Source organism: Diorhabda carinulata, chromosome 3 (assembly GCF_026250575.1).
Source record: "Diorhabda carinulata isolate Delta chromosome 3, icDioCari1.1, whole genome shotgun sequence".
In the NCBI taxonomy this organism is placed as follows: domain Eukaryota; kingdom Metazoa; phylum Arthropoda; class Insecta; order Coleoptera; family Chrysomelidae; genus Diorhabda; species Diorhabda carinulata.
This window is the reverse complement of record NC_079462.1, coordinates 35,507,994-35,532,666: the sequence shown is the minus strand read 5'-3', so window position 1 is coordinate 35,532,666 and position 24,673 is coordinate 35,507,994. Positions and strand designations below refer to the sequence as shown.

General features: G+C 31.8%; 3 protein-coding genes across 4 annotated transcripts in view; 1 reads left to right on the top strand and 2 right to left on the bottom strand.

The window, feature by feature from the left end:
• LOC130891400 (glycine dehydrogenase (decarboxylating), mitochondrial) lies at window positions 1-7,508 on the top strand. The gene is made up of 7 exons (XM_057796123.1): window positions 1-308; window positions 1,052-1,130; window positions 3,063-3,229; window positions 3,288-3,645; window positions 3,699-3,859; window positions 3,919-4,146; window positions 4,204-7,508. Exons 1-7 carry the CDS (start codon window positions 120-122, stop codon window positions 5,989-5,991), a joined length of 2,970 nt encoding a protein of 989 aa, XP_057652106.1. The 5' UTR covers window positions 1-119; the 3' UTR covers window positions 5,992-7,508.
• LOC130891399 (uncharacterized) lies at window positions 6,770-20,321 on the bottom strand. Of its 2 annotated transcripts, XM_057796121.1 has the most exons (6): window positions 19,830-20,321; window positions 17,065-17,214; window positions 15,203-15,385; window positions 14,955-15,149; window positions 13,947-14,232; window positions 6,770-11,765 (listed from the first exon to the last, which is right to left on the bottom strand). In XM_057796121.1, the coding sequence occupies exons 1-6, from the start codon at window positions 20,155-20,157 to the stop codon at window positions 9,725-9,727; spliced, it is 3,183 nt and encodes a 1,060-aa protein (XP_057652104.1). In that variant the 5' UTR covers window positions 20,158-20,321; the 3' UTR covers window positions 6,770-9,724. The 2 variants fall into 2 exon arrangements, with proteins under 2 accessions (XP_057652104.1, XP_057652105.1); XM_057796122.1 differs by lacking the exons at window positions 17,065-17,214; window positions 19,830-20,321 and adding an exon at window positions 16,390-16,593.
• Window positions 20,322-20,632: 311 nt separating this feature from the next.
• The window catches only part of LOC130891792 (synapsin), a 65,270-nt gene continuing 61,229 nt past the window's right edge, over window positions 20,633-24,673 (bottom strand). The window contains exon 11 of the mRNA XM_057796756.1: window positions 20,633-24,566. Within this exon, the coding sequence (XP_057652739.1) occupies window positions 24,394-24,566 (173 nt within the window). The 3' untranslated portion in view covers window positions 20,633-24,393. The remainder of the gene's footprint in view (window positions 24,567-24,673) is intronic.

Here is a 24,673-nt window from a genome sequence, read left to right as displayed (position 1 = left end):
AGAAATCATATCTTACTTGATATCATTTATTGTACACAATACGTGACCTCTACCCTTAACTATTGACTTATAATTAAATACGACTTTTACGAAAGATTTATTTCATTATTAGCCACAAAATGTACAAGACAGTTACTCGCCATAGTGTTTTTCTAAAATGGAGTTTGTTGAAAAATTTGAGGTACGCGAGTGCGGGACCGCCGCGTCCCGATGGACCCTTGTTTCCTAGAAATGACGATTTTCCTGCCAGACACATAGGACCTCGAGAAAGCGATGTCAGTACTATGTTGGATACGTTGGGATTCAAGGTACACATTTTTTTTTTCTTAAAAAAATAGTTATTAAAATGAGATATCCAAATTTATAAGAAAAATTACTTTAATTTCCATACTATTTATCGTTATCTATAATCAAATATTTGTTATCTGCTTTAAATTCGGACATTATTTAAACTTCTAATTGGTATTGAAAATAAATAAAAATATAATGAGACACAAAATACTTGGATATCAAAACCACCTAAATAAAATTAAAAAGAGAATTAATTTTGTATGCTACATGTGAAATAACTTCAGTACAAGAAATTGATAAAAAAGATGGCAGTAACAAAATATATAAAAAGCTCGTGAATCATTTTTATTAGAATCAGCCAGGGCCGGATTAAGATTTATAAGGCCCGGGGCTAAAATAATGACGGGGCCCCCTTAAGGAATTCGGTAACCCGGAAAAATTCACAAAATAATATCAGTACGTTAGATTTGTGGTGTCAACACATCAAAAAATACAAAATGATTTCCAAACGCCCGGGGCTATAGCCTCCCCTCCCCCAAGCCTCTAGCTTAATCCGGCCCTGGAATCAGCAAATTAAAATACTTTCTATTAACGTCGATCTCATCGGTTTCAGAATTTTTTTATGTTAATTTGATTTAGATTTGGATTTAAAATTGTTCAAAAATTTCTTTTAAAGCCAAACATTTTAACTATTCAAGCGTGAGACAAAGAATAGTTAAACAAAAGATACATTATTGACAAAATATAAATTTTTCTACAGAGTCTGGATGAATTGACAGAAAAAGCCGTTCCAGAAAGAATTAGGTTAGAAGGAAAATTAAATATCGATGATCCTATAAGTAAGCATGAAAATATTAATTTTTTCAAACTAAGTATCTTATTGTTGAAGTCTAGAAGTTTATCCATTTCATTATGATCTGTTGCAATTAATATTTCCATGATAAGATCATTTGGAAAGTGTACAAATGTCCGGTTACTGTACTTAGGGTTATATCTAGATAAAAAACTTACGTCGAAGATACATTTCAAAAACAAGGTCGTATGAAATAGAACTATGGAGCTGCGAATACGAATCCACTCGACATTTAAATACAAAACACTCATTATTTTAAGTAAAGCCCCTTGGCACCCTTTTGGAACCAAACAAGCAGAGAAAAAAGTGAAGAGACTAAGGCACACAATGAAATCTCTAAAACTACCGTTAGAGAATGGTTTCTGAGTCACGTTAATGACTAATTAACCATTTTCTTACCACTATGTTATGAAGTGGATCGTAAAAATGCAGTGTATCAATAAAAAAAAGCCGTGAGCAGCAGAGCTCCATCACGAAAGTCGAATTTAACTAATACACAAACAAATCTTTCGATAAAATGAATTTCTTGGAAATGATATCAATTCTCAATCTTATTTCTTTATATGGAAAATTTGCTATTCCTAAATAACTTTTCATTTCACAAGTTAACTCTCTCTCTCGAATGAAAATTCATAATTTCAATAGACCCGGTGGTCTCGAATCCTCTTGTTCAATTCCATTTGACAACAAAGAAAAAATTGTCGTAATGATAAGAAATTTCGAAAATGGGAAGTAAAAAAAAATCACCGTAGCAACGATCATACTCGTATTATTCATTTAATAGGAGGCGGTCCAGTTCGGGCGTTTTGTGCTAGAAGAACTGAAGAAGAAAACTTTGAACTTGAGAAAGACAATTCTTCAACATCGCCCCTCTACTTGCATGCGAAGTTCGAACCCTCTAGTTAAACTTTCTCCGGCCAAAAAATGAGAAAATATAACAAAAATCACCATAAAATGGAGAGGGGTGGAGATGGAAAGTTTCGACCTTAGACAGGAAATCATCTCGCAACTAATTTCATTTTTCAGTCGCTTTTCGTTTGACCTGCAGAGGTGAGCAAAAGTCAAAAACCACTTTTTTTTGCACTGCGACCCCTCGAAATATTCATTTGTTGTCAACCAAACTCTAATAACATCAATCCGCCGCCAAAAAAGCCACGTATGCTAATTTTGAACCAAATCGAACCCATAGCAATTGTTCGAGAGTGTTCAGGAGGTCTCAAAACATGGGGAAAATGATGTGCCCCCCATTTTTCTTCTAGTCATGCCTACCGTAAGAATAATAACTTTTAATTATATATGTGGCGTAATTAAAGTACGTTTTAGTGTATGGAAAATATCCCTTTTTATTTTTTCAAAATTCTATATAGCAACTGATTTATTTCAGTCTCACGTACGATTTTGTTTTTGCTCGATCAACAAGAATACAAGATAACATTTATCGGATTTGTCCATAGGGGGTCTAGAACATGTTATTTGTCAAAACATATTTTTGTTTTTGAATGAGATAACAGATTATTCAAATTTCGAAAATTATAGAATGACGTTAATTATTTTATTCATGACCTTGTAATTTTATACATTACGATGTTTATTACAAACAAACACAAAAAGCTATTTAAAGGAAAACAAACATTTCGGTACATAATTATTTTATCTGTATTATCAATTTCTTCACTACCGACGAGAGAGATTTTCTGAATATCTAATCGTTTAAATACTATGATGAAAAACTTGTTGCTATTGAAAACCAAAAATCATATAATAATTTAATTTAGCCACCACGTGCTTTTATGATCAAATTTTGCTAAACAAAAATCACCAGTTTCGTAATAAATAATAATATATTGTAAGTAAAATTCGCTCTCGTTTATTTACTAAAAATAGTGAAGTATTAGTGTTTTCTTTTTGTTTCCTTTAGGCGAATACAACCTCATCAAAAGAATATCTAGTATAGCAGAAAAAAATCAAATATGGAGATCGTACATCGGTATGGGTTATCATAACTGTTGCGTGCCACATACTATAATGAGAAATATTTTTGAGAATCCTGGTTGGACTACTCAATATACTCCGTATCAACCAGAGGTAGATAGGATAGAGAACTTATAACTGGAATTGTTCCTATGTAAACCGAATTTTTTAGGTGGCCCAAGGTCGATTAGAAGGTCTATTGAATTATCAGACGATGGTAAGCGAGCTTACTGGTCTGGAAGTCGCAAATGCTTCATTATTAGATGAAGGAACAGCTGCAGCGGAAGCTCTCTCTTTATGTTACAGGCAAAATAAGAGGAAGAAGTTGTTGATATCCAATTTACTTCATCCTCAAACAATTTCCGTTATTCAAACAAGATGTCAATCTTTAGGATTGACCGTAGAAGTTGTCGATGTATTCGAAGCCGATTTTTCGGGAAGAGATATCGCGGGGGTGCTGTTCCAATATCCTGATACCGAAGGAAATATATTAGATTTTGATTCGGTAGCTGACGCAGCACACGCGAATGGTGAGTTTGGATAAATCGAATATAAAGAAATTGAAATACGAATTTTATTCTAGGTACTCTGGTTTGCTGTGCAACAGATCTATTGAGCCTTACCTTACTGCGACCTCCTAGTGAAATTGGGGTTGATATCGCAATTGGTACTTCTCAAAGATTGGGAGTTCCTTTAGGATATGGTGGTCCGCATGCAGGATTTTTCGCTTGCAATCAATCATTGGTGAGCTCGATTACAATTTTTATTTTCCAAAAAAAGAAAAAATTGTTTTTTTTTTTTAGGTACGTTTGATGCCAGGTAGGATGATTGGGGTAACGAGAGATGCGGCTGGAAGAGACGGTTATCGTCTCGCTTTGCAAACAAGAGAACAGCACATCAGAAGAGATAAAGCTACTAGTAATATTTGTACAGCGCAAGCTTTGCTGGCTAATATATCTGCGATGTTTGCAGTTTATCACGGACCTCAAGGGCTCAAAGATATTGCGACTAAAATACACAATATGACATTGGTACGGAAAATGAAATAATACGCCGGTTTTTCAAATTATTGTGTGTATTATTTTCAGGTATTACATCATGGCTTACAACAAGATGGAAACGCAATGTGTAACAAGCTATTTTTTGACACATTGAAAGTTTATCCAAAATTACCAATCGAAGAAATTAAAAGTAGAGCAGCCGTTAAACGAATTAATTACAGATATTACGAGGATAACGGCGTCGGTATAGCTCTAGATGAAACCGTTTCATTACAGGACGTAGACGACATATTTTATTCCTTCGGATGTACACAAAATGTAGAAAATATCATACACAGCCCAATGGTTAGAGAAAATGCAATTTATAAAAGTCCTTACAAAAGAACCTCTCCGTTTTTGACTCATCCGGTATTCAATTCTCATCATTCGGAAACAAGAATAGTTAGATACATGAAAGTATTGGAAAATAAAGATGTATCTTTGGTCCATAGCATGATTCCATTGGGCTCTTGTACTATGAAATTAAACTCCACCACCGAAATGATGCCGTGCTCGTTTAAACATTTTACAGATATTCATCCGTTCGCTCCGTCCGAGCAGTGCCAAGGCTACCATCAATTATTCGAAGAACTAGAGAAGGATCTGTGCGCAATAACCGGTTACGATAGAATCAGTTTTCAACCGAACAGTGGAGCTCAAGGCGAATATGCTGGTCTAAGAGCTATACAATGTTATCACGAAGCTAGAGGAGAAGTTCATCGAGACGTATGTTTGATTCCCATAAGTGCCCACGGTACTAATCCGGCCAGTGCGCAAATGGCTGGAATGAAAGTAGAACCGATAAAAGTTCGTGTCGATGGAACAATTGACGTAAATGATCTTAAAAGAAAAGCCGAGAAATTCCGAAATAATTTATCTTGTTTAATGATAACTTATCCTTCGACTAACGGGGTGTTTGAAGAAACGGTGGCGGATATTTGTGAGATAATACACGATAATGGCGGACAAGTTTATTTGGACGGTGCCAATATGAATGCTCAAGTAGGACTATGTAGACCAGGTGATTACGGTAGTGACGTTTCGCATTTGAATCTTCACAAAACATTTTGTATTCCTCACGGAGGGGGCGGTCCGGGTATGGGTCCTATCGGGGTTAAATCTCACTTAGCTCCTTTCCTTCCCGGTCATCCAGTAATTATACCTCAAGGACACAACGGTAGCTCTGGTGGTGCCGTAAGCGCAGCACCTTATGGCTCTAGTGCAATATTACCTATATCATGGGCGTATATAAAAATGATGGGACCGAAAGGCTTAAAGAAAGCCACCCAAATCGCTATTTTAAACGCCAATTATATGTCTAAAAAATTAGAATCACACTACACGACGTTGTTTAAAAGTTCCGCATCGGGATTAGTAGCCCACGAATTTATTATAGATACTAGAGAATTTAAAAAAACCGCTAAAATAGAAGTGGCCGACATCGCTAAGAGATTAATGGATTACGGTTTTCATGCTCCGACGATGAGTTGGCCCGTTGCTGGTACTCTTATGATCGAACCCACCGAATCTGAAGATAAACAGGAACTCGACAGATTTTGCGACTCGTTAATATCTATAAGGGAAGAGATTAGAGATATCGAAGAAGGAAGATCCGACGTTAGAATTAATCCTCTGAAAATGGCACCTCATACCCAAGAGCAAGTTATTAGTAGCTCTTGGGAAAGGCCGTACAGTAGAGAGCAGGCGGCTTTCCCCGCACCTTTTGTTAAACCCGAAACGAAAATATGGCCGACTGTGGCAAGAATTGATGATATATACGGCGATAAACATTTGGTTTGTACTTGTCCACCAATATTGGACGAATATAATTATTAATGAATTATTTACAAACGTTGTACGAAGGTTGCTACTCAAGTTTTCAAATAGACGTTAATGTTTTTCACTACAGTGAAATTAATGCGTTTGAACCAATTGTCGAAGCATTCCGATTGAAGTACATCAAAAAAAAAATGTAAAAAAACGTTCACCTCTTAATTTATTTTTGATTCTTGGGTGCTAAACAAGAACGGTACGACGGATGACCCATCAATTCGACGTTTTGACTATTCAAAAAATGATTCATGTTCAGCGATAAGTCTCCTCGATTTTTTCGAATATTCCTGGCAAACAAATGCTGGCATACCATTCAGAATTGATCTTTTTAGAGACATGCCTAATTATTCGCTTCGAAATGCTTCGTGCGCGAACAACTTTTGTTGGATTCGGCTCGTTTTGAATGGTCTTGTTTTTTAGTTTCGGGTTTATATGCATAGGTCGATGATTCGTCACCTGTCACGATAGAAAACCAACGAAACTCGATTGCTCAAGATGGTGGTTTATCGTCAAAAGTCGAAGCGAGTTGATTGACGCATTTGCTGTTGGTTTAATCCACGTTGAAAGTCATAGAAAAAGTTCGCGATTCAATTCCATTTGTTGACAAAGATAAACGTTTCGAGTATCTGTAAACAACTCAAATAGCTCAATGTCAATGTCAGATTTGACATATTCACGTCAGTGTTGCCATATATCAAAACTCGAGTAGCAACCCTCGTATTACCCAGTATTACCTCTCTTTGAAAGGAAAGTTCTATTATATATAATAATACTATATGTCTAAGTTAATTAACGTTTATTTTTGCATAACAACTTTTTGGAAATATATATTATTTGCTACAAAATATTTTTAGAACGAACGGACCTGGCACAGCGCAAATAGTCTCAACAAGGATATATTCACTTACATATCTATTATATGATTATTTAACATACTGTAGTTCGTGCTAATATTATTAATTTTTTATTTATTCATTCCCCTTTTCTATTCACTTTTCGTTTAAAACAAAAATTATAATCAAACTAATCAAAATATTTAATTCAGAAATTACGAATGGAATTTTAAAATTGTTAGTACCGCAAACAAAGCATGCAGTACATGATGTGGCGACGAGAAAATTTTAGTAAAAACTGTAGTAAATGCTTTGGGTAAATGGCACATTATATTGATACTAATATTCGATTTCTAGCAAGTCAATTATTTACAATTTTTTATTAAACAGACTGTTTACTGCGACCGTTACACCAACACCCATAATTATACTCAGAGACAGAAGACGAAACGTGGATCAGACAGTGTAATTATGGATGTTGTTGTAGTGGTAACAATAGACAATATGAATATCACTAAAGTTCAAAAAATTCCAACTTCGTAACGACTTCTTACAATCATAAAATTGTAGAAAAAAGGGTGTATAAACAATGCTAGCACTAACTGAACAAAAATCTGAACTGTTTCCAAATGGATTTTAGTACGTACATGAAAATTATATTGCAATGACATCGGTTGATAAGAAAAATTGATCAATTCCAAATTTTGAAAACAGTTGATGCTTCTATGAACTGTTTTAAAAAATATTACCAATTATAATATATTAACTAACCTAACCTGTATAGAATTATTTGTAGTTTACTGTTTTACAATTTATATCTATACAATAAAGTGTTAAAGGTCATAACAAGAAGTTTTATTTCCATCCTTAGTAACCGAATCTATATAGTTTGTTGTTTCAAACGTATACAATTAAAAATAACATTAAATTACGTATCGTTAGATGAAACAAATTAGATCCTTAAGGAAATTTATCAGAAGTGCCGGAATTGCTAAAAAATACAGAAAATATATTTTTATTCTATCAAATTATCAAGCAAATGTGAATTATTGTTTTTTTCTACGCCCATGTCTGTAAACGTCAAAAATCGTTCTGTCAACATTTCTTGTAAATGACATTTGACATTAATATGCACGTAATGAGATCTCATAACATACACGTGCGTTTTGAGAAGAAAACTTAAACTTACTGGTTTAATTAAATTGCAATGAAATTTCGGTCTATTTACACAAATTTAGTCGATTAAAAAACATAAAGACTTTTAGCATTAGCGAGATATATTTAGAATTGAAAGAGGGATGCCTCTAAATGTAGGCAGCACATTATGCAATTTATTTAAAAATAGGATACGTTTTCTTAAATAGCGTGCTATGAAAATGTCATTTATATTGTCAATGTCTTGAACAATATATGATTGTATCCGAACATTTTCTCAATTTTATCTACTTATATGTCTGATAGTAATAAATAATAAGGCACAATCGAACTATTATAATAAAATTTAAATAATTGCGATGTTTTCTATTTAATGGAAAAAAATTAATGGGCGTAGAAAAAGTATAGTACGTTACACGATTTGTAAGCCCATTACGTACTCATGAAATTTGTTTTTTAGACGACGTCATCTGAAAGTTGAACGCTCTGTATTTATTCATTCACCGAAAGTTGCGTTTTGAGTGTTCCATGTAGTGAAAGTGACAGTTCGGGACGCTCTGGAGTAGACAACTTTGTGACTCTAGCCACTTCAGTGTTGACAGTTGATAGTTTTACTTCGACGATAAGTTAATAAATATATTAAGGGAAAAAAGGAGTTGATAGTTCCGACGTAAGAATAATCGAAAAATTATATTGACGCCAAAGAGCGGAACGGAAAATCGACGGAAGAATGCAAAATCTTCAGAGAAGTTAAACAAGGTTGCATACTCTCACCACTGTTTAATTTGAGTAAAAATTAACGATAAACTTAAAAATACAATCAGACACGCAGACGATACAGTTGTACTTTGTGACGAATTGAATGGACTGCAATGCCTGGGTCGAAGCATTAACTGTTCTAAAACAAAATATATCGTATTTAGTCCCTTGCCGTACCATGACACACAGCTACAGGTAAACTGACAAGAGATCCAGAGTGTCTTGGTTCCTACTGAACAACTGGATCCCGATAAGGAAATAAAATGTATAATTGAGGTAGCTTATGGTAATAATTTCAACTTTGGAAACGGGTTATCAAATGTTACATATGGTCAGTTCTCTTATATGGTATCGAAAGCATGGACTTTTATCTATCTATCTACCATTAATCGATTAGAGGCTTTTGAAATGTGGTTAAATAGACGCTTGCTCGAGATACTTATGCAAACAAACGATGCAGTCCTCAATAGAACAAACTTATTTGGGAGAGATAATGCTTGGTAGCGGATTTAATATCTTCCGGTTGATTATGATGGGTAAAGTTGAAGGTCGTAGAGGAATTGGAAGGAAACAAGCTTCTTGGTTGAAGAATATTAGTTAATGGACTGTGATAAGAGAAGAAGAACAGTTATTTAGACTAGCTCAAGATAGAGAGAGTTGAAACGGCACGCTAAGAATAAGAAGAAGAAGATTAATAAAAAAATGATAACAAAAACTCCATTTTTCTAATTACGAAAAAGTTCCCTCAAGAATTTGTAATTTTTAATGAAATTAAATTAAAAAACAAGTCAAATATCAAAACCACATTTTTACACTTTTTAATTCGCTACGACGTATTTTTTTTTTCTTATTAAAAACTAGATTTTTTTGAAAATACAACCAATATTATCCAATCAGTATGTCTTTAATATCAAATTTTAATGATATAGTTTGTAATCTATCTTATCAAACTGTAAATTTTTTTCTATAGAGAAGTTATAGCAAAATTGCTACTTTTTGTACAAGCCGAGTTTCAAAGGGACTTCTTTACTTTGTCTGGAACAAAGCGGTACAGGAAAAGGATTAAAGTTTTGATTTGGAGATCTAAACGGCGATTTTGAAGGAGATAGGGGAGTTTTCGAAGGTGATTTTGGATTGGAGCTAGTACATGGTACTACGTCTAAGTGAAAGGGTTTTGTAATTGGATTAATATCACATTTTTCTTTGAACTTGTCTATCGATGATATTCCTTCTTCATCAGTGGTGAGATAACTATAACAAGTGGTTGAAGGAGTCCATCGCAAAGGACTATTTACAATGTTGACATCGGTACTTACATCGTAATTTTTTAATTCTTCTAATAAAATGTCGTCGTGTATTTCCGTGGCAAAAATTGAATCCTCAGTAGTAGAAACGTCATCTGAGCATTGATTTGTTGATAATATGTTTGAGGTAACTTCACAATTACTCAGATGTGAATCTGTAGGATCGAATATTGTCGATTTGCATTCTTTCTTGGGCGACGCTGAATCGATTTCGATTGGGAATTGTCCGGATATATACGGACGATCGAAAGTGAATGTTGTTTCTGGTTTAGTGAAGTCAAATTTAATATTATTCGGACTTAAATTGGATTTATTATAGATAGTTTTGATATCTTCCTCGTTCAATTGAACATTGTTAATGTCGCCCGAGTTTTCTTCATTAATTGTAGTAAATATCTTCGGTTCGATTATCATTTCCTTTCTGAAATCATTGTTTATAGTGCTCAATCCTTCAAACGTTTTAGATGTAGGTTTATTTAATATCAGTTCGTTATATTTTTCATCTAAACTTTTGCTTTTTTCAAGTATACTGGTATATTTTGATCCGTATTCTGGAGATTTAACATCCTCCGTCTTACCCATATCGATTTGATTTTGTGTCGCGTATTTATTACTATAATAATTATCTACTTTGGAATAATTTCCGCCGAATGAGTTGTCTAATGGACTTTTCACTGGTTCTATCGTCAATGGAGGCGAAGGAGATAATCGAGGTTGACATTGCAAAATTCGGTGTAGTATTAAAGAATTTTCTTGAATAATCTTCAATGCTCTTTCGCTATTTCTTCTAGAGTAATCATGTTGTTCCTCAACTAAATCGTTGACTTTTAATCGATCCGATAAAAATTGTTCAAAATCAAAATTCTCATCATCAGATTCAGTTTTAAATACTATTAAATTATCGTCACTTTTAACATTGTCAGTCGTCAGTAGTGTTTCATTTTTGGAAGGTGAACTATTTGTTTCTATTTCTACAGTGGCACTTGTATTGTCGATTTTCATAAGATCATTATCGAGGGATAGGTGGTCTAATTGACATAGTTCTTCTTCATCGGAAGAACCATTTTCTTCATCACAAAGTTCCGTATCGCTGGAACTGGAGCTCGAAGTTTGCTTTGGGGCATCTTTCCAATGTAGTGTACTGGAAGATATTTGCCTAGCAGGAGGTATAGCACCTTTTGGAGGTCCTAATCTTTTAGCGGGTATTAGAGCGCTTTTACCCAATAATAGGTGGTTCATAGTAACCGGAGGAGCTGGTGGAGACTGCCTAGAAATAGCTGCGCTTATAATTATATGTGCCTGCCTTTGTCTCTGTTTTAGTTTAGCGTATTGTTTTTTTAGTCCACTGATGTCTAACGCGATACTTTGTTTTGGGTACAATTTCAATTGTTTGTCAACTGTTTGCGGCAAAGTAGCACCCCACGGATTTATATTATATAAATAGTGTTCCCTAAGTGTGTTCAGTTCCGTTAAAGGTCCGATATCTACGACCGCTTTGATTAGAGTATTACCGTCTACTAACTCAAATTCTAGAAGTTCCCTGGTCAAAACACCCATCATACAATAAAATTCATCGGCACTTCTTACTGTAAGGATTTTATCAGCTAACACTTGCCATATGGCCAACGCCGTACGTAGAAGAACTTCGTTTCCTTCAAGAAGAATCAAATCCCAGACGCGAAGAACTGTTGGATGAGGCAAACAGTTGCAAAAAAGTGTAAGAAACCTGCAAACAAATCGAAAATAATTATATAAGAAATACAACATAGTACAATACTAAATACCTATTAGTGAATACTTTGTTATACCTGTGTAGATAATCTGATGTTTGTTGGCACTTTCTGCTTTGTCGGATTGAGTATTCGGATCTTTAATAATATTTTTCTTGTAGTTATTCGTGTTAATAACTTGATCCTGGATAGCTATCATGAAGCCTTCGGTCTCTGCAGAGCATCTGTTTGAAGCTTCTTTGTCAACAAGCGGTTGGTTGAGATCGTGATGATGTCTACCAATACATTATTTAAGTCAGATTCTGTCGATGCGAGATTGAGGGGTGAATAATCCTTCGGATATAATCCGGTGAAGAGTTGATGTAGATGAAGAATTCACGTAGTTTCATTACCTGTCGAAAGTGCAGGTTAATAAAGTCAATCAAGCCTCTCCCACTCTCTTTTCTTTGATGTTCTTCGTCATCTTTGTTCGTGTCAACTTCTGAATACCCTCTAGCTTTGTTTTCGTCCACTTCAGGATTCCAAAAGAGTATGTTAAAACAGGCGTGGCATAGTTGTTGATTGCTTGGACTAAATTGCCTGCATTTCATTCGGATTTCATAAGTGATTTAACCTTTTCGGTGTATTGATCCTGGATTCCTAGCTTTAGTTTTCCATCGCCAAAATAATACGTAGAAAAAACATTAGGAAAGTATTGAGTTTCTCCCAAATAAAAGTTTTTCTCTGTGTATAAAAGCGACCGAAATATCTAGACATATTATCTCTATATTCGCACATCTAGTTAATTAAATTGAATCATAGTTTATGTTTCGAATCTTCCCACACTGCTTTCAATACATTTACCTTTGTATATTCTTCATACAATGCCTTCACCGTCTCCACATTTCATTCTACATTGAGTATTTCATTGTATTATCGAATGAATACATTTTACGTTTATTTCATTGAATGCCGAACCTCTTATCTATATAATTTCGAGTATTAAAATAGCTATTTTTCTAAATAGAATTATTATCCGACTCCATTTCGTCGAATGGCACGTTTCCACAGTTCTGGAAACTAGTTTTTGGAGCAAGCATATTGGAACTAAAGTTACTAAAGGTGATATAAGACGGGTTCACTTTTCGGTTCTCTCACAAAATGGCAAAACAATGAACTTTATACGTTAATTTTTCGTTCATTCGGAGTGCGATTTATCACTCTTGATTCATTTAATGCTTAGACGTTTTATTCTTAATGAAAGATGCTGAATGAAAGACAGAAATGGATAAAAAGTGACCGACTGATATCACCTTAAGGGATTGTACGAAAGCTGGAAAATCTTTACCGACTTGTTGCTTAATTAATTATTGCCGTAGTTTCGATAAATGTTTTGGCAAAGTTTTAATATAACTGGATCACGCAGTCTGTTCTATACTTCAACATTCTGGATTCTGTAGTGATCAACATCATCATAATCAAAGAAAACTATGAAAATATACGTAAAATAACGCACGTCGTTTACCAACGACGCCGACGTTTCGACGTGAAGATATAGATGTAGATTCGATACTTTCGAGACAAACCTCGTATATTCTCTCGTTTGAACAGAAATAATTAATACAATACAAAAGAAGGAACAATATTTAGATATTTTTTCAATTATCAATAATTTAATTAGACGTATAATTTATTGACTGTTGATAGTCAATCACAACGTTCTCTACGTATTACTATGAAAAAAAGATTGTGAAATAGAAATTTTAGAGACTTATCTCGTAGTTTTTTTGAGATTTCTTAAAATCTACTGGTCCGAATCAGTTCAAATGGCACTTAAAATCAAGTTTTGTCAAGCCTTTTCGAATGGTTCCAACCGCGATGGAATCGATCGAGCCATTCAAAAGTTATGAGAGATCTGATGGAAACTCGATCTTCGAAAAACGGGGTAAAACCAATAACTTTCTCTAACGATAACTCACAAACAAATCAATTAATTTCGACGAGACTGGAGGCGATCGACGTGGTTTTTTGAGGTTAAAAGTTGATAAATTTTTGGAATCGATCAGTTTCAAATTATTTCAAAAGGCCCACAATTAAAAATCGATTTTGTTGCTTATTGTTTTAATAATATATATATAAATCAATATTCAACTCAATATAAAAAAGTGTATAAAGTATATATAAAAGTGGTAACTTACCATTGCATTGTGAACACATTAGTGAGAGGTGGTTCGTAACTTCTACTCCCATCCTTAGCTGCATTCTGAAGATTGTCTAAATGTTTAGAAAGTCGGGGAAATCTGGTACGCAACAGCTCCCTAAATACCGCCATATCGACCGATAGTCCTCGCAAGCTGTCTGCGAAATAAGAATCCGGAAGGACTCCCTCTATGAGATATATCATTAATTTCAAAGCGTCACTTTCGCATTTTTCAGTTACTTGAAGAATTAAAGCTGCCAACATGTTGAATCCTTGACAATAACCTATGAATTTATTGAGAAATTTCATAAAAAATGTTAATACAGAATTCACAAATTGGATTTTTAAATATTAGTTGGTCAAAAAGGATTGTGTTTTTATGAACGATTATCTAATTTTTTTCCATTTACTGGTAACAGATTTAAAAGTAGTATTTTTTATAAAAAACGAAATTACAAAGCTTTCAATTAACTTTACAAAAACAAAACATCGCAGCAAAATAATAATGCCTCCATGGTACGTACGAATAGCCATATATTTTTTATAAAAGGAAAACAATTTGCTTTGCTGTATGAAACGCGAGTTTTTCACAAATCCATCTTTAATTTCAATTAGCCAAAGCCCAAATATCAGTCCATTTAACGTAATGAAATCAGTATTTATATCAACTGTATTTTTTTTTAATTGACTGTGTATCCATATCATCTAGTTATAATTTAATGATTAGTCTTTTAGCTAATGTGTTAATAAAACTTAAATCTAGTCGCAGGAGTAGTAAAACTAACACATTTCCGGAAAATAATTGAGTTGTCGAGGCTACCAAGAAATTAATTGAAAACTAGGGATGAATTTCAACTACGAGGAAAACATTCAAAATTGTTTGCTTTTTAGATACATTGAGATCACTTATGTAAAAGCCCAACCAAATGTTTCCTCATTCGTATTTTAAAATAAGTTTTCGTTTTTCTTTTTATTATTAATTTATTTATATGTATTATAAACTTACCCACAACTTTGTTCCACCTTGCGTACGCCAAAAGAACCCTTTTAAGAAGTACCTGGTTCTCCTGTCCGTCCTCTCCGCAAAATAAACTACAACCAGTCCTGTGTAAATCTTTAACTATTTGAACGCCAAGTTCTGCATCTGCAGGATGAGACCATTCGCTGAAACAGGTTCTTTCCACTTTAGGCCAATCGACTCCTGTAAAAAATAACGCTTTCAACAATTATCTTCATATCAATTACGACAGTTACCTTTTCCTAACAAATGTTTATCTGCTAATGTTAACCAGAGTCGTCTTCTGAACTCTGGTGGTATCCCACCAGGCAATTGAGCTACCATTTTCATGGCGTTTGCCCATTGTGAAAACCCAGTATCACCTGGTAAAGGGTGGATACTGAAGCGCCTATCTTCGGAAGAATCGCCTTCAGGCACACCTACAACGACAATCAAAACATTTTGTTGAACGTCAAAAAATTAACCGTTAGATTTTCGATGTATTACAATTTTTGACGCTTATATTTTTTTTTTATTGGCTACTTAGTATACTACATATTTTTATTTCAATCGTATCTATTTTTTATATAGCCAACTTTTAATGTTTTTTCGCACTTCTATTTTTAATTTTTAATGTAATAAATCTACATGTTGTACGTAATTTAGAATTCCAAATTGTAATTGTGGATATGATTTGTCGAAATTTCAATATTTTAACAAATCTTATCGACAAGGTAATAATCGGAATTCAAATAGTTTTTCGACAAATAATTTCTGTAACAGGCGATCGGAAATATTTGTTATTTAAATAACCAAAAAATATATTCAGATTTTCAGGATTATTCTCGATTTTATGAATATTTTGAGATATTTAACAGTCGAGGTTTTGCTTGTCAATAGAATGGATATGTTTATAACCATTTTTTTTTTCAAATTTGTGATATTTTTGAATATAATTTTTATTTTTGTTCGATATTAATAATAATTTTTGTGTTTAATAAAATTCTCTTTCTATATAGGCGATTAACGGTTGTTTTTTTTTTTATTAAAATTGTAAAACATAAAGCTAAATTATAATTTTTATTATGAATTGTAACGTCGAATTTTGTTTTGTTATGTAACTTTAAACAGAAATAATAAGTTCGTACCAGGAATATATAGAATAAAAGTTTTTGCAAATTTATCAAGAAAATTATGTAAAGAGTTCATTGTACTTTTCGATTTATCAAAACAACTGAAGATAACCTATATGTTTATAACGAAAACAAAAATTATAACGGTGTTAATAAATATTAAAATAATTCTGCATTATCCTCATTAAAACTGTCCATATTTCTTAGATAAAAACACGCAATATGCTTGTAATATATCAATAAGAAAAAACTACCGAGCTTAAACAATTATATAAAATGAGTTTATTATTGATAAAAATATATAAACTTACTGGAACAACCCGAACCATCAGTACTCGAGGTAGTAGCTTTACGTATTGAATTTAAAAAACCGCTCATTGGTAAAACATGTCTTTATCCTGATCATAACTTGTTCAAAACTAAATTGTATACATTTTATCAGGTGAGTTTCAAAATCCAGAAAATAGAATTGCACGTTACGGTTTTCCATTCATCTTTGTCATACGCATGCGGCTAGAGAAAAATAGAAGCATGCTGTCTAACCGATTGATTTTTCCGGGACGCAGCGACACTGGATCAATTGGGAATTGTGGGTTTTCGAGGGATCTTCCAAATTAGCGCCGAATCGGAGCGTATGACAGTTCACAAAAAATTTGTCGTACAATCGATACAATTTTACCCAAGTTGTTATAAGGACAAGAATCATTGACAAAAGTAACTTTCTAAATATTTTTTTTTTGGTAACAAATAATCGATAAAATTTTCCAAGTAGTTACAGTGGAATTTTGACGAAGGAATGCGACGAGAATCGAAATTTAACTTCTGTTATACATCGGTTAGGTTTTAAAATATACTTTTGGTAAAAAATTTGTTACTAAAGCAATTGAATGTACATTTATAATCGTTTCGCGTAGTCACAATATTACCTCTTATAGAATACTTAGCGACTGGTCTATAATAAACGCCACTATTGATTTTGTACTTACATTTACCAAGATGTTCGGTTATGACGTCACAATACGCGTCTCTTTGACGGCGCAGGGCGTCGCGTCGTTTCAGCTGTCTAACGAGTACACTACCCATGCGCTCCACGTAATTCTTCAAACATGTTAGATACGTCAACAACTCGTCCAAATCTAAAATAAAGTTATAACCGATTCACACGTCTTAATTCAACAGACAAAAATTATTATTTGATTTATAGGTTTTTAACTGTACAAAGATACTTTTCTAGCATTTGGTTGTGAATTAAGGCTTCCTAATAAAGTAAATTATTATTTACCGAATAACCAAAAATTCGGTGTCTTCACCTTCTAATAAAGTAAACCTCCGCGTGAATCGAATTATTTGCCAAATAAGTTATTAGAACAGTAACAAGAGTTTACTAGAAACTTAAACTTTAATATACATCAATCGTGGTTTGTTTGTTTATTATACTTATATTTGATTAGTTAATGTTTGGAAATATTCGTCACACAAATTATTAAATATTTAATATGGATGCTTTTAAGGATTTAGAAGATTTGTTTGATGAGAAATTGATTGAGGAAATGAAATTTTTTTAGATACCGTTTTCTTTTTCCTTTCCTATTCATTATTTTCAATATAAACTATAATTTTCAGACCAACATATCTTTCCCCAGCTAGCGACTACCTCAACGTTAACCTTAACAAAAAACACGTGCGAATATAATTACGTACAGACAGTGTTGCCATAATTTAAAAGCTGAATGTAAAAATTGAACTAGAACAGATGTATAATCATAAGTTTAAATTAAATTTTTTTTCCAAAAATGTTATAGACTGTGTCAATTATTATTTTAAGGATGAAAAATTTATATAAAGTTTACCGATAAAATTAGCAATGCAGTACAAAAATCTCACGATCTAAATATAAATCAACTTGGTTCTGTTTTCTAATTATTGTTACAATATCTAGTTTATTTTATTAAACTAAAATATAAAATAACTTTATATTTGCAGAAATCAACGATAAAGATAAAAGGTAAGTAATGAAATAAAAAAATAAAATTTCAGACTCAAAAATAAAATTGTATTCTATTATAGAATAACTTATTGGATATCAACGCCTCTGGTATAGTACATGCTCCCAGTGGGAGAAATTGGGAGAAAACGAGGAAAATGTATTAGAAAAAAGGAAAAATGTACTAGCGTAAAAAAAAACACTAAAATGTACTAAAATTGTACAATTGTACAAGCTCTGGCAACACTGCACACAAAAGTCATTTTTTAGCTTATTTCTTTCTTTATTGAATACATGGACGATTGCTATATAGACATCTTTTATAATGTTACCAACAGTAAACTATTTTTTAAATACATAATAAAGTGACAAATACTTATTAGTTAGTTCAGATTTAAAACCAACTAGGGTGAAGAAACGGAAAACATTTATTTGACAATTGACAGTTCCTACTAAAGTTATGTGGCTAATAATAATTTGCACTTTATTAGAACGTGAAAAATGCGATTCTAAGTTAACTGAGTCGTGAGAAAACTCAAAGTTATAGAGCCTAAGACGCAAGTGGCAGCCACGATGCAACGTAGATAACCTAGTGTAATGTCTACGTGCAAGATTCATCATAAGCAATAATTTGAGCTGCGTCTCATTAACAGTTATCTCTTTCATATGACTACTAACCGTCCAATTTGAAAAGTTAAGTAAATAACCAACCAAGAACCGTATTTTTCGAAATTGTGCAGTTGAAGTAAAATGATTTTACCACAATTATCGATTTCGATATTTTACAGATTGTTTCGAACTTAATTTAAAACAGTTCATATAACTGTAATTGATAATTAGTGAATAGAAACAAAAATAATTTCCCCACGAAATGGGAAATGGTTTTGGAAATAACGTTGTAAACAAATTACCGTTTTCTCTGAAGTATGACAGAAAACTGGATTCTCGTATTCAAGATTTGAGAATACAAACAGTTCATTTGAAAGGATATTAATTGATAATAGTGCAGTCAAATTCTGAATTTCTTCATTTTGCGATCAAATAAATGTTATATTTTTCATAAAGAGTAATGTAAATTAGAACGATAATGAATTTAGGAATTTATCGAGTTTTATATGTGAGGAAAATTAGTTGCCATTATTAACGACAGACACTGTCTAAACTTTGCTAAAAAGATGAAAAAGATCCATAGCTAATGTGTTAATAAAACTTTAGTATGTCGTAAAAGTCATAAAATACATAAAATCTAGTCGCAGGAGTAGTAAAATCAATACATTTCCGGAAAATAATTGAGTTGTCGAAGCCAACAAGAGTTGAATTGAAAACTAGGGATGAATTTGAAACAGTTATTATAACTGTAATTGATAATTAGTGAATAGAAACAAAAATAATTTCCCCACGAAATGGGAAATGATTTTGTAAACAAATTACCGTTTTCTCTGAAGTATGACAGAAAACTGAATTCTCGTATTCAAGATTTGAGGATACAAACAGTTCATTTTAACATTGACAAATATTCCATCGTCTTTGAAAGGATATTAATTGATAATAATGCAGTCAAAAAAAGCTGAAAAAGATCCACAGCTATATATTCGTTTTACGAAGAAGCGAATAAAACACGTGTATCGGATTACATTAAATGTACGGCAACGAGAAAAGCATATAAAAATGAATCAATTAAACGTTATGTATTGAAGTGATTTCGATATAATTATTCTAATAGGTTTTGGATCAAATAATAATAGAAAATAATGAAGAATGTTTCACCTTTATCCTCTAAATTAACAACTTCGGCCCAAGAACTTTTATGCGATTTTCCAGAAGTAGAGTTATAGTCTGTTGAGGTATGAACACTATTATAAATATCCATTAAAAGCTGGTCCACTAAAGCCGAAGCTCGTCTTTTTTCACTTTCGTCACCGTTTTCCATCACTTTATTATACGCGGACGTTTTTTGTAAACCGATATCGTACGCTAAAGACATAATAATTTTCCTAGGGAAATTATCTGTTGTAAGATTTGGAGAAGTTAATATAAGATCTCCAAACATCTCACGATGACATTCTACCAATGGTTCGATTTTATGTGTGGTCATAATATACAGTAACAGTAATTGTGCGATAACAATTTCCGCTTGTTGATATATGTGTATAGGTACCTACTTTTATTAGTATTCAACTTTTGCTACGAAAATAGAATGTTGTGATAACTGATATTAACTTTTATCAGACGCGTTGTTATAATTATTTTGGGTTAGCTTTAAACGTGTTTTGACGTGTGTGTCAATTGAATTATTAAATCAGGTGCATTTGTTTATATCTGTCTATAATAATCTATGTCTTAGTCAAACACCGGATTATCTACAACCATATGGTGACAAATAAGTATATTTGTGATTTTAGTCAAACTGGACACCTGTTGATAGGATTTACATACTCATGAATAACTGTTCTGAAATATTTATATTGTTTAAATAAAATATATTCAAAAATTATTTCTAATTTGATTAAAACTTTTCAGTATCGGTTTATTTTCATTTAACAGTTTTCCATTGGAAGAAAACACACATGAAATTCTTATCGTTTATTTCAATATCCATCAATGTAACACTATACAATTTGCAAATTGAATTTTATATAAGCTGATCTACTACAATCTCAATTACCGTTACCTCCAATTAAAATTTAAATGAAAAATAATCAATTAAACAACCACAAAAATCTTAATATAAATACCTTTTAATTTTATTGCTATTATGAAGAAAATTTCATACTACACTCTTAATATTAAGGTGCCTTTCTAAATATACAAGTCAAAAAATATTTATATAATGCGGTGAAAATAACAATTACAGTTCAATATTTTTTTTCTTCCTCAACTGAAATTCGTGGGCAAGAATAATTAATCATTTATAGATATATTTTACTTATATAACATAAAAAATGCTACTACAATTATCATTTCAAATATATAAATTCTAACAAGATGATAATTCGCATAAATTTTCTTTTTTATGTTTTTACACACACTGTTAGAAATTTATTTGGTAATCTCACCATAAAATGTTTTATTTATTTTATAACAAAACATTTTATAAAATTTATTAATCGGTACTAGAAAATTTTATTTGCAATTAACTTGGGCTCAATTTGAAAAATAATTAATGTTTTATTCACTCTACAACAAAGTGATAAGTATTTATGAAAAAGTTTTATTTTTACATGAAATCCTGTCTTCTTCTAAATCAGAAACAAATTTCTTTAATCTCCAAACATGTTAAACTAACCAAAAAAAAAATAAATAAATTTCTTTTGAAAGATTTTTATTGAAAAACCGTAAAATTACACCTAGTCTTAGTAAATTTTCTCAATATTGTGTAAGAAAATAAAAAAATATTAAAATTTGAATTCACGTAAACTGATTATTAATTTTAGCCATCATATGTTTCGCATAACAATAATAATTAACAAAAAAAAATTGTAGTTGCCACTTTCGAATGCATAATTGCACTTTCTAATAAAAATAAGGTTTGAATAATAAATTTATCAGGTTTATATTTATACAGTATTGCAAGTCTTGTAGCCTACGACCTACTTACTTGTTTTTTCTCAATTTTTTCATCCGCTACAATTCAGGTCACTTTTATCATTAGGTTTAATAATCAGTACTAATATTTCATTTTTATACATGTTATTACACATGTTTTACTGATCTAAGTACTGTAACAACATTCAAATCTTTTAATTTTGTTCTCATCAATGATTCTACATCCGTTTTTCAAACTATTTTCATTTCAGATGTCTGTAATAAGTTTTTTTTGCTTGGAGGTTTCTGGTAGAGTATTTACTACATTAGACGATGATTCGTTTAATTGTTTTTTAATTCCATTTTCTGGTGGTGTTTTCTCATAAACATCATTAATTCAAAATTGAAATTTAAGACATTAACAACATTTTATCAATTTCATATACTAAGCTTAATCAACTTTTATTATATGACAATAATCAACTAACAAATATTTTAACAAGTTATTGAATTTACAATTTCAAATAATAAAGACAATATTTGTAATACGAAAATACGTATTGATTTTAAAAAATTAAGTGTAGAGATAACGAAGAGGATTTCACTACCTTAAAAACTAAGAAAATGATATGGCGACATTTAATCACTTGAGGTAAACCCTACCGTACAAACTGCATCTAACCATAGCCTGTAATTATATAATTGATCCTAATAATATTTTTTCTTTTACCAATTAGTATACATGATTAATATTTATGTCTTTAATGAAATCCACAATACATTTTAATTTTATAACAGGCAAATCCCTTCTAATATTTCACTTGTCAATGTCATTCGATATTATAGTTTTCTTTCCTCATGTTTGATAATTTTTATTACCATAGATGTCTCTGCAACTAGTGTTTCAGCTTGTTTTGTTGAATTTAAATCACGTTTATAGTGATTTGGATTATGTTTTCATTGTATTTTTGGGTATAATTTTACAAAAATTTATTTCTGCTGCTGTCGGAAGCAACATTTTGAATTGGTTGAACTATTAAATTTTATTAGAACCAATTATAGTCCGGTCAAATTAGACCAAATAATAAGAGTGAAGCTACATAAATTCCCATCAAGCTGAAAATCAGTAAAATTGCACAAGAAATAGCAAAGCTGCATATCAACATCGTCGAACTTTAGCAACATTTTTGTCAATTGGTAATTTATTTGATGACAGTTCCAACCAGTCAACAGAAATTTCTTACAACTTTTTGAATTATTATATCTCAGAAATATTGGCTTGTAGGAAAAAAGTATTAATAAGTTTTTTGTAGATAATTTTATGATCTACAATTTTTGTATAAGGTATTTTTATGATAAATCTTACCGTTTTGCTGATAATCGCGAAAAACTCATTTTTTGACCATCGACTTTGATAAAATTGTTTCTAAACACGGAAATGATGGGGAACATTCAAATTCTACGTTCAGTTGTATTTTTTTGATCTATGTAACTTCGAATGTCTAAATTGACCGTACTATTACATATACATCCACCAAACAACCCTATATTGCTAAAGGAAATTAAATGGAGGTAATTATATTATATTTTCTTGCTACTTTCCACAAAACTATAACTACGTATCATGTAAAATCTATATATAATAATTTGTTACAGTTTTTAAAGCTTATTGGCATATTGACAGAGCTCCAGTGTATTCACAACATGTGATTTATAATATATTCACCGTAATACACCGAGAATAAAGCCACGTTAGAGTTCGTTTTAGTTTAACACTGCTGGTTGCATAACTAAAAGGGATACATTCGAAAAGGTTATCCTCAAATTTGGTGTTTTGATTTGTTTCAGTAATATTAAATCGAAGTATTCATAACTTAGCAAAGGTTTTGGATAATCCATCTTCGAATTATATAAACAAAAATTCGTTGCCATATATATATATATATATATATCCATCGATGCACACAACATACCTTATGTTTTATTTATCTTTATTTTTTTTTTCAAAAATTTCTGTTATAGATTACAGAGGACATAGAGAGTAGATCGAAATATTAGGACACACAAGTAATATTGTCATTTTATTTTTAAACACTACTTAAACATAATACAAAAATTTGGATTATTTTACATTTAGTACGACTAAATAAGAATTCAAAGTTTGGTAAGAGTGAAATGTGGTTACTTGAGACGCGACTTGACTTGTATTTACGAAATCTCCATGAGATGGTAACTAGAATATAAATTAGTTTATCTTTTAACAGCTTTTGGGTGAATAAATTTGATTCAATCTGTACATTATGAATAACATGGGAAATTTCTGGTAGAATTTTAATTTTGTTAACATTACCAACTTAAAATAATGCTAATAACTTTAACGACCGTCAAAAAAATTCAATTAATGTTTTACATTCACATCAACAATGATAACTTAACAAGAGGTACCTGTTGGCACCTGGCCCAAGGCAGTGAATAACATACATCAACATATTGCTCAGCAAAATTCACCAACTCCACAATTCAAGTTAAATAAATCATTCAACAATCTCTTCAAATTATTTATAGCAAAAAATCTCAATTATTTATCATTATTTTCTTGCATTATTAATATAAAACGAAATGAAAACTCCATTTCCAGAACATGAATATTTAGAATATGTTTTGTATTTTCATTAGAAAGAATAAATTGCTATTATTTATCATTCGTTTTATTCCAAGAGATTGTAGATTGATACTTGGGTCAACTGTCCTAACAATAGAAACAAATTTGGTAATTATCGACATGTGGATTTTAATGGATAAATTTTTACATGTCTCCAAAGATGCCGGCAAAAGTTTTTCTGAGATTCTTCATTGTATCTTCTGTATCCTCAGCGAGAGTTTGGGATTGGCTACCTTGACGTTGAAAACCTGGTCGGGGTGGAGGATCTGGAAGACGTCCAGTGCTAGGAGCACTGCTTATTGTGCTTGATTGAGATGCTGGTATAAAACAAGATACATTAATTTAGAAATATATCAAATAAATAACGTGATATCATCTATATTTTTCCTTCATCTATCAACTTGGATGGATTATTATGGAAAAA

Excerpts from the sequence above, each read along its gene's own strand:
- LOC130891400 (XM_057796123.1), top strand. The coding sequence starts at position 120 with ATGTACAAGACAGTTACTCGCCATAGTGTTTTTCTAAAATGGAGTTTG. Across the intron at positions 1,131-3,062 it reads AAATATCGATGATCCTATAA|GCGAATACAACCTCATCAAA; the intron begins GTAAGCATGAAA and ends TGTTTCCTTTAG. Across the intron at positions 3,646-3,698 it reads TGACGCAGCACACGCGAATG|GTACTCTGGTTTGCTGTGCA; the intron begins GTGAGTTTGGAT and ends ATTTTATTCTAG.
- LOC130891399 (XM_057796121.1), bottom strand. The coding sequence starts at position 20,157 with ATGACCACACATAAAATCGAACCATTGGTAGAATGTCATCGTGAGATG. Across the intron at positions 15,386-17,064 it reads AACCGAACATCTTGGTAAAT|GTGTGCCTGAAGGCGATTCT; the intron begins GTAAGTACAAAA and ends TTGTCGTTGTAG. Across the intron at positions 11,766-13,946 it reads AATGTGTTCACAATGCAATG|GTTTCTTACACTTTTTTGCA; the intron begins GTAAGTTACCAC and ends ATTTGTTTGCAG.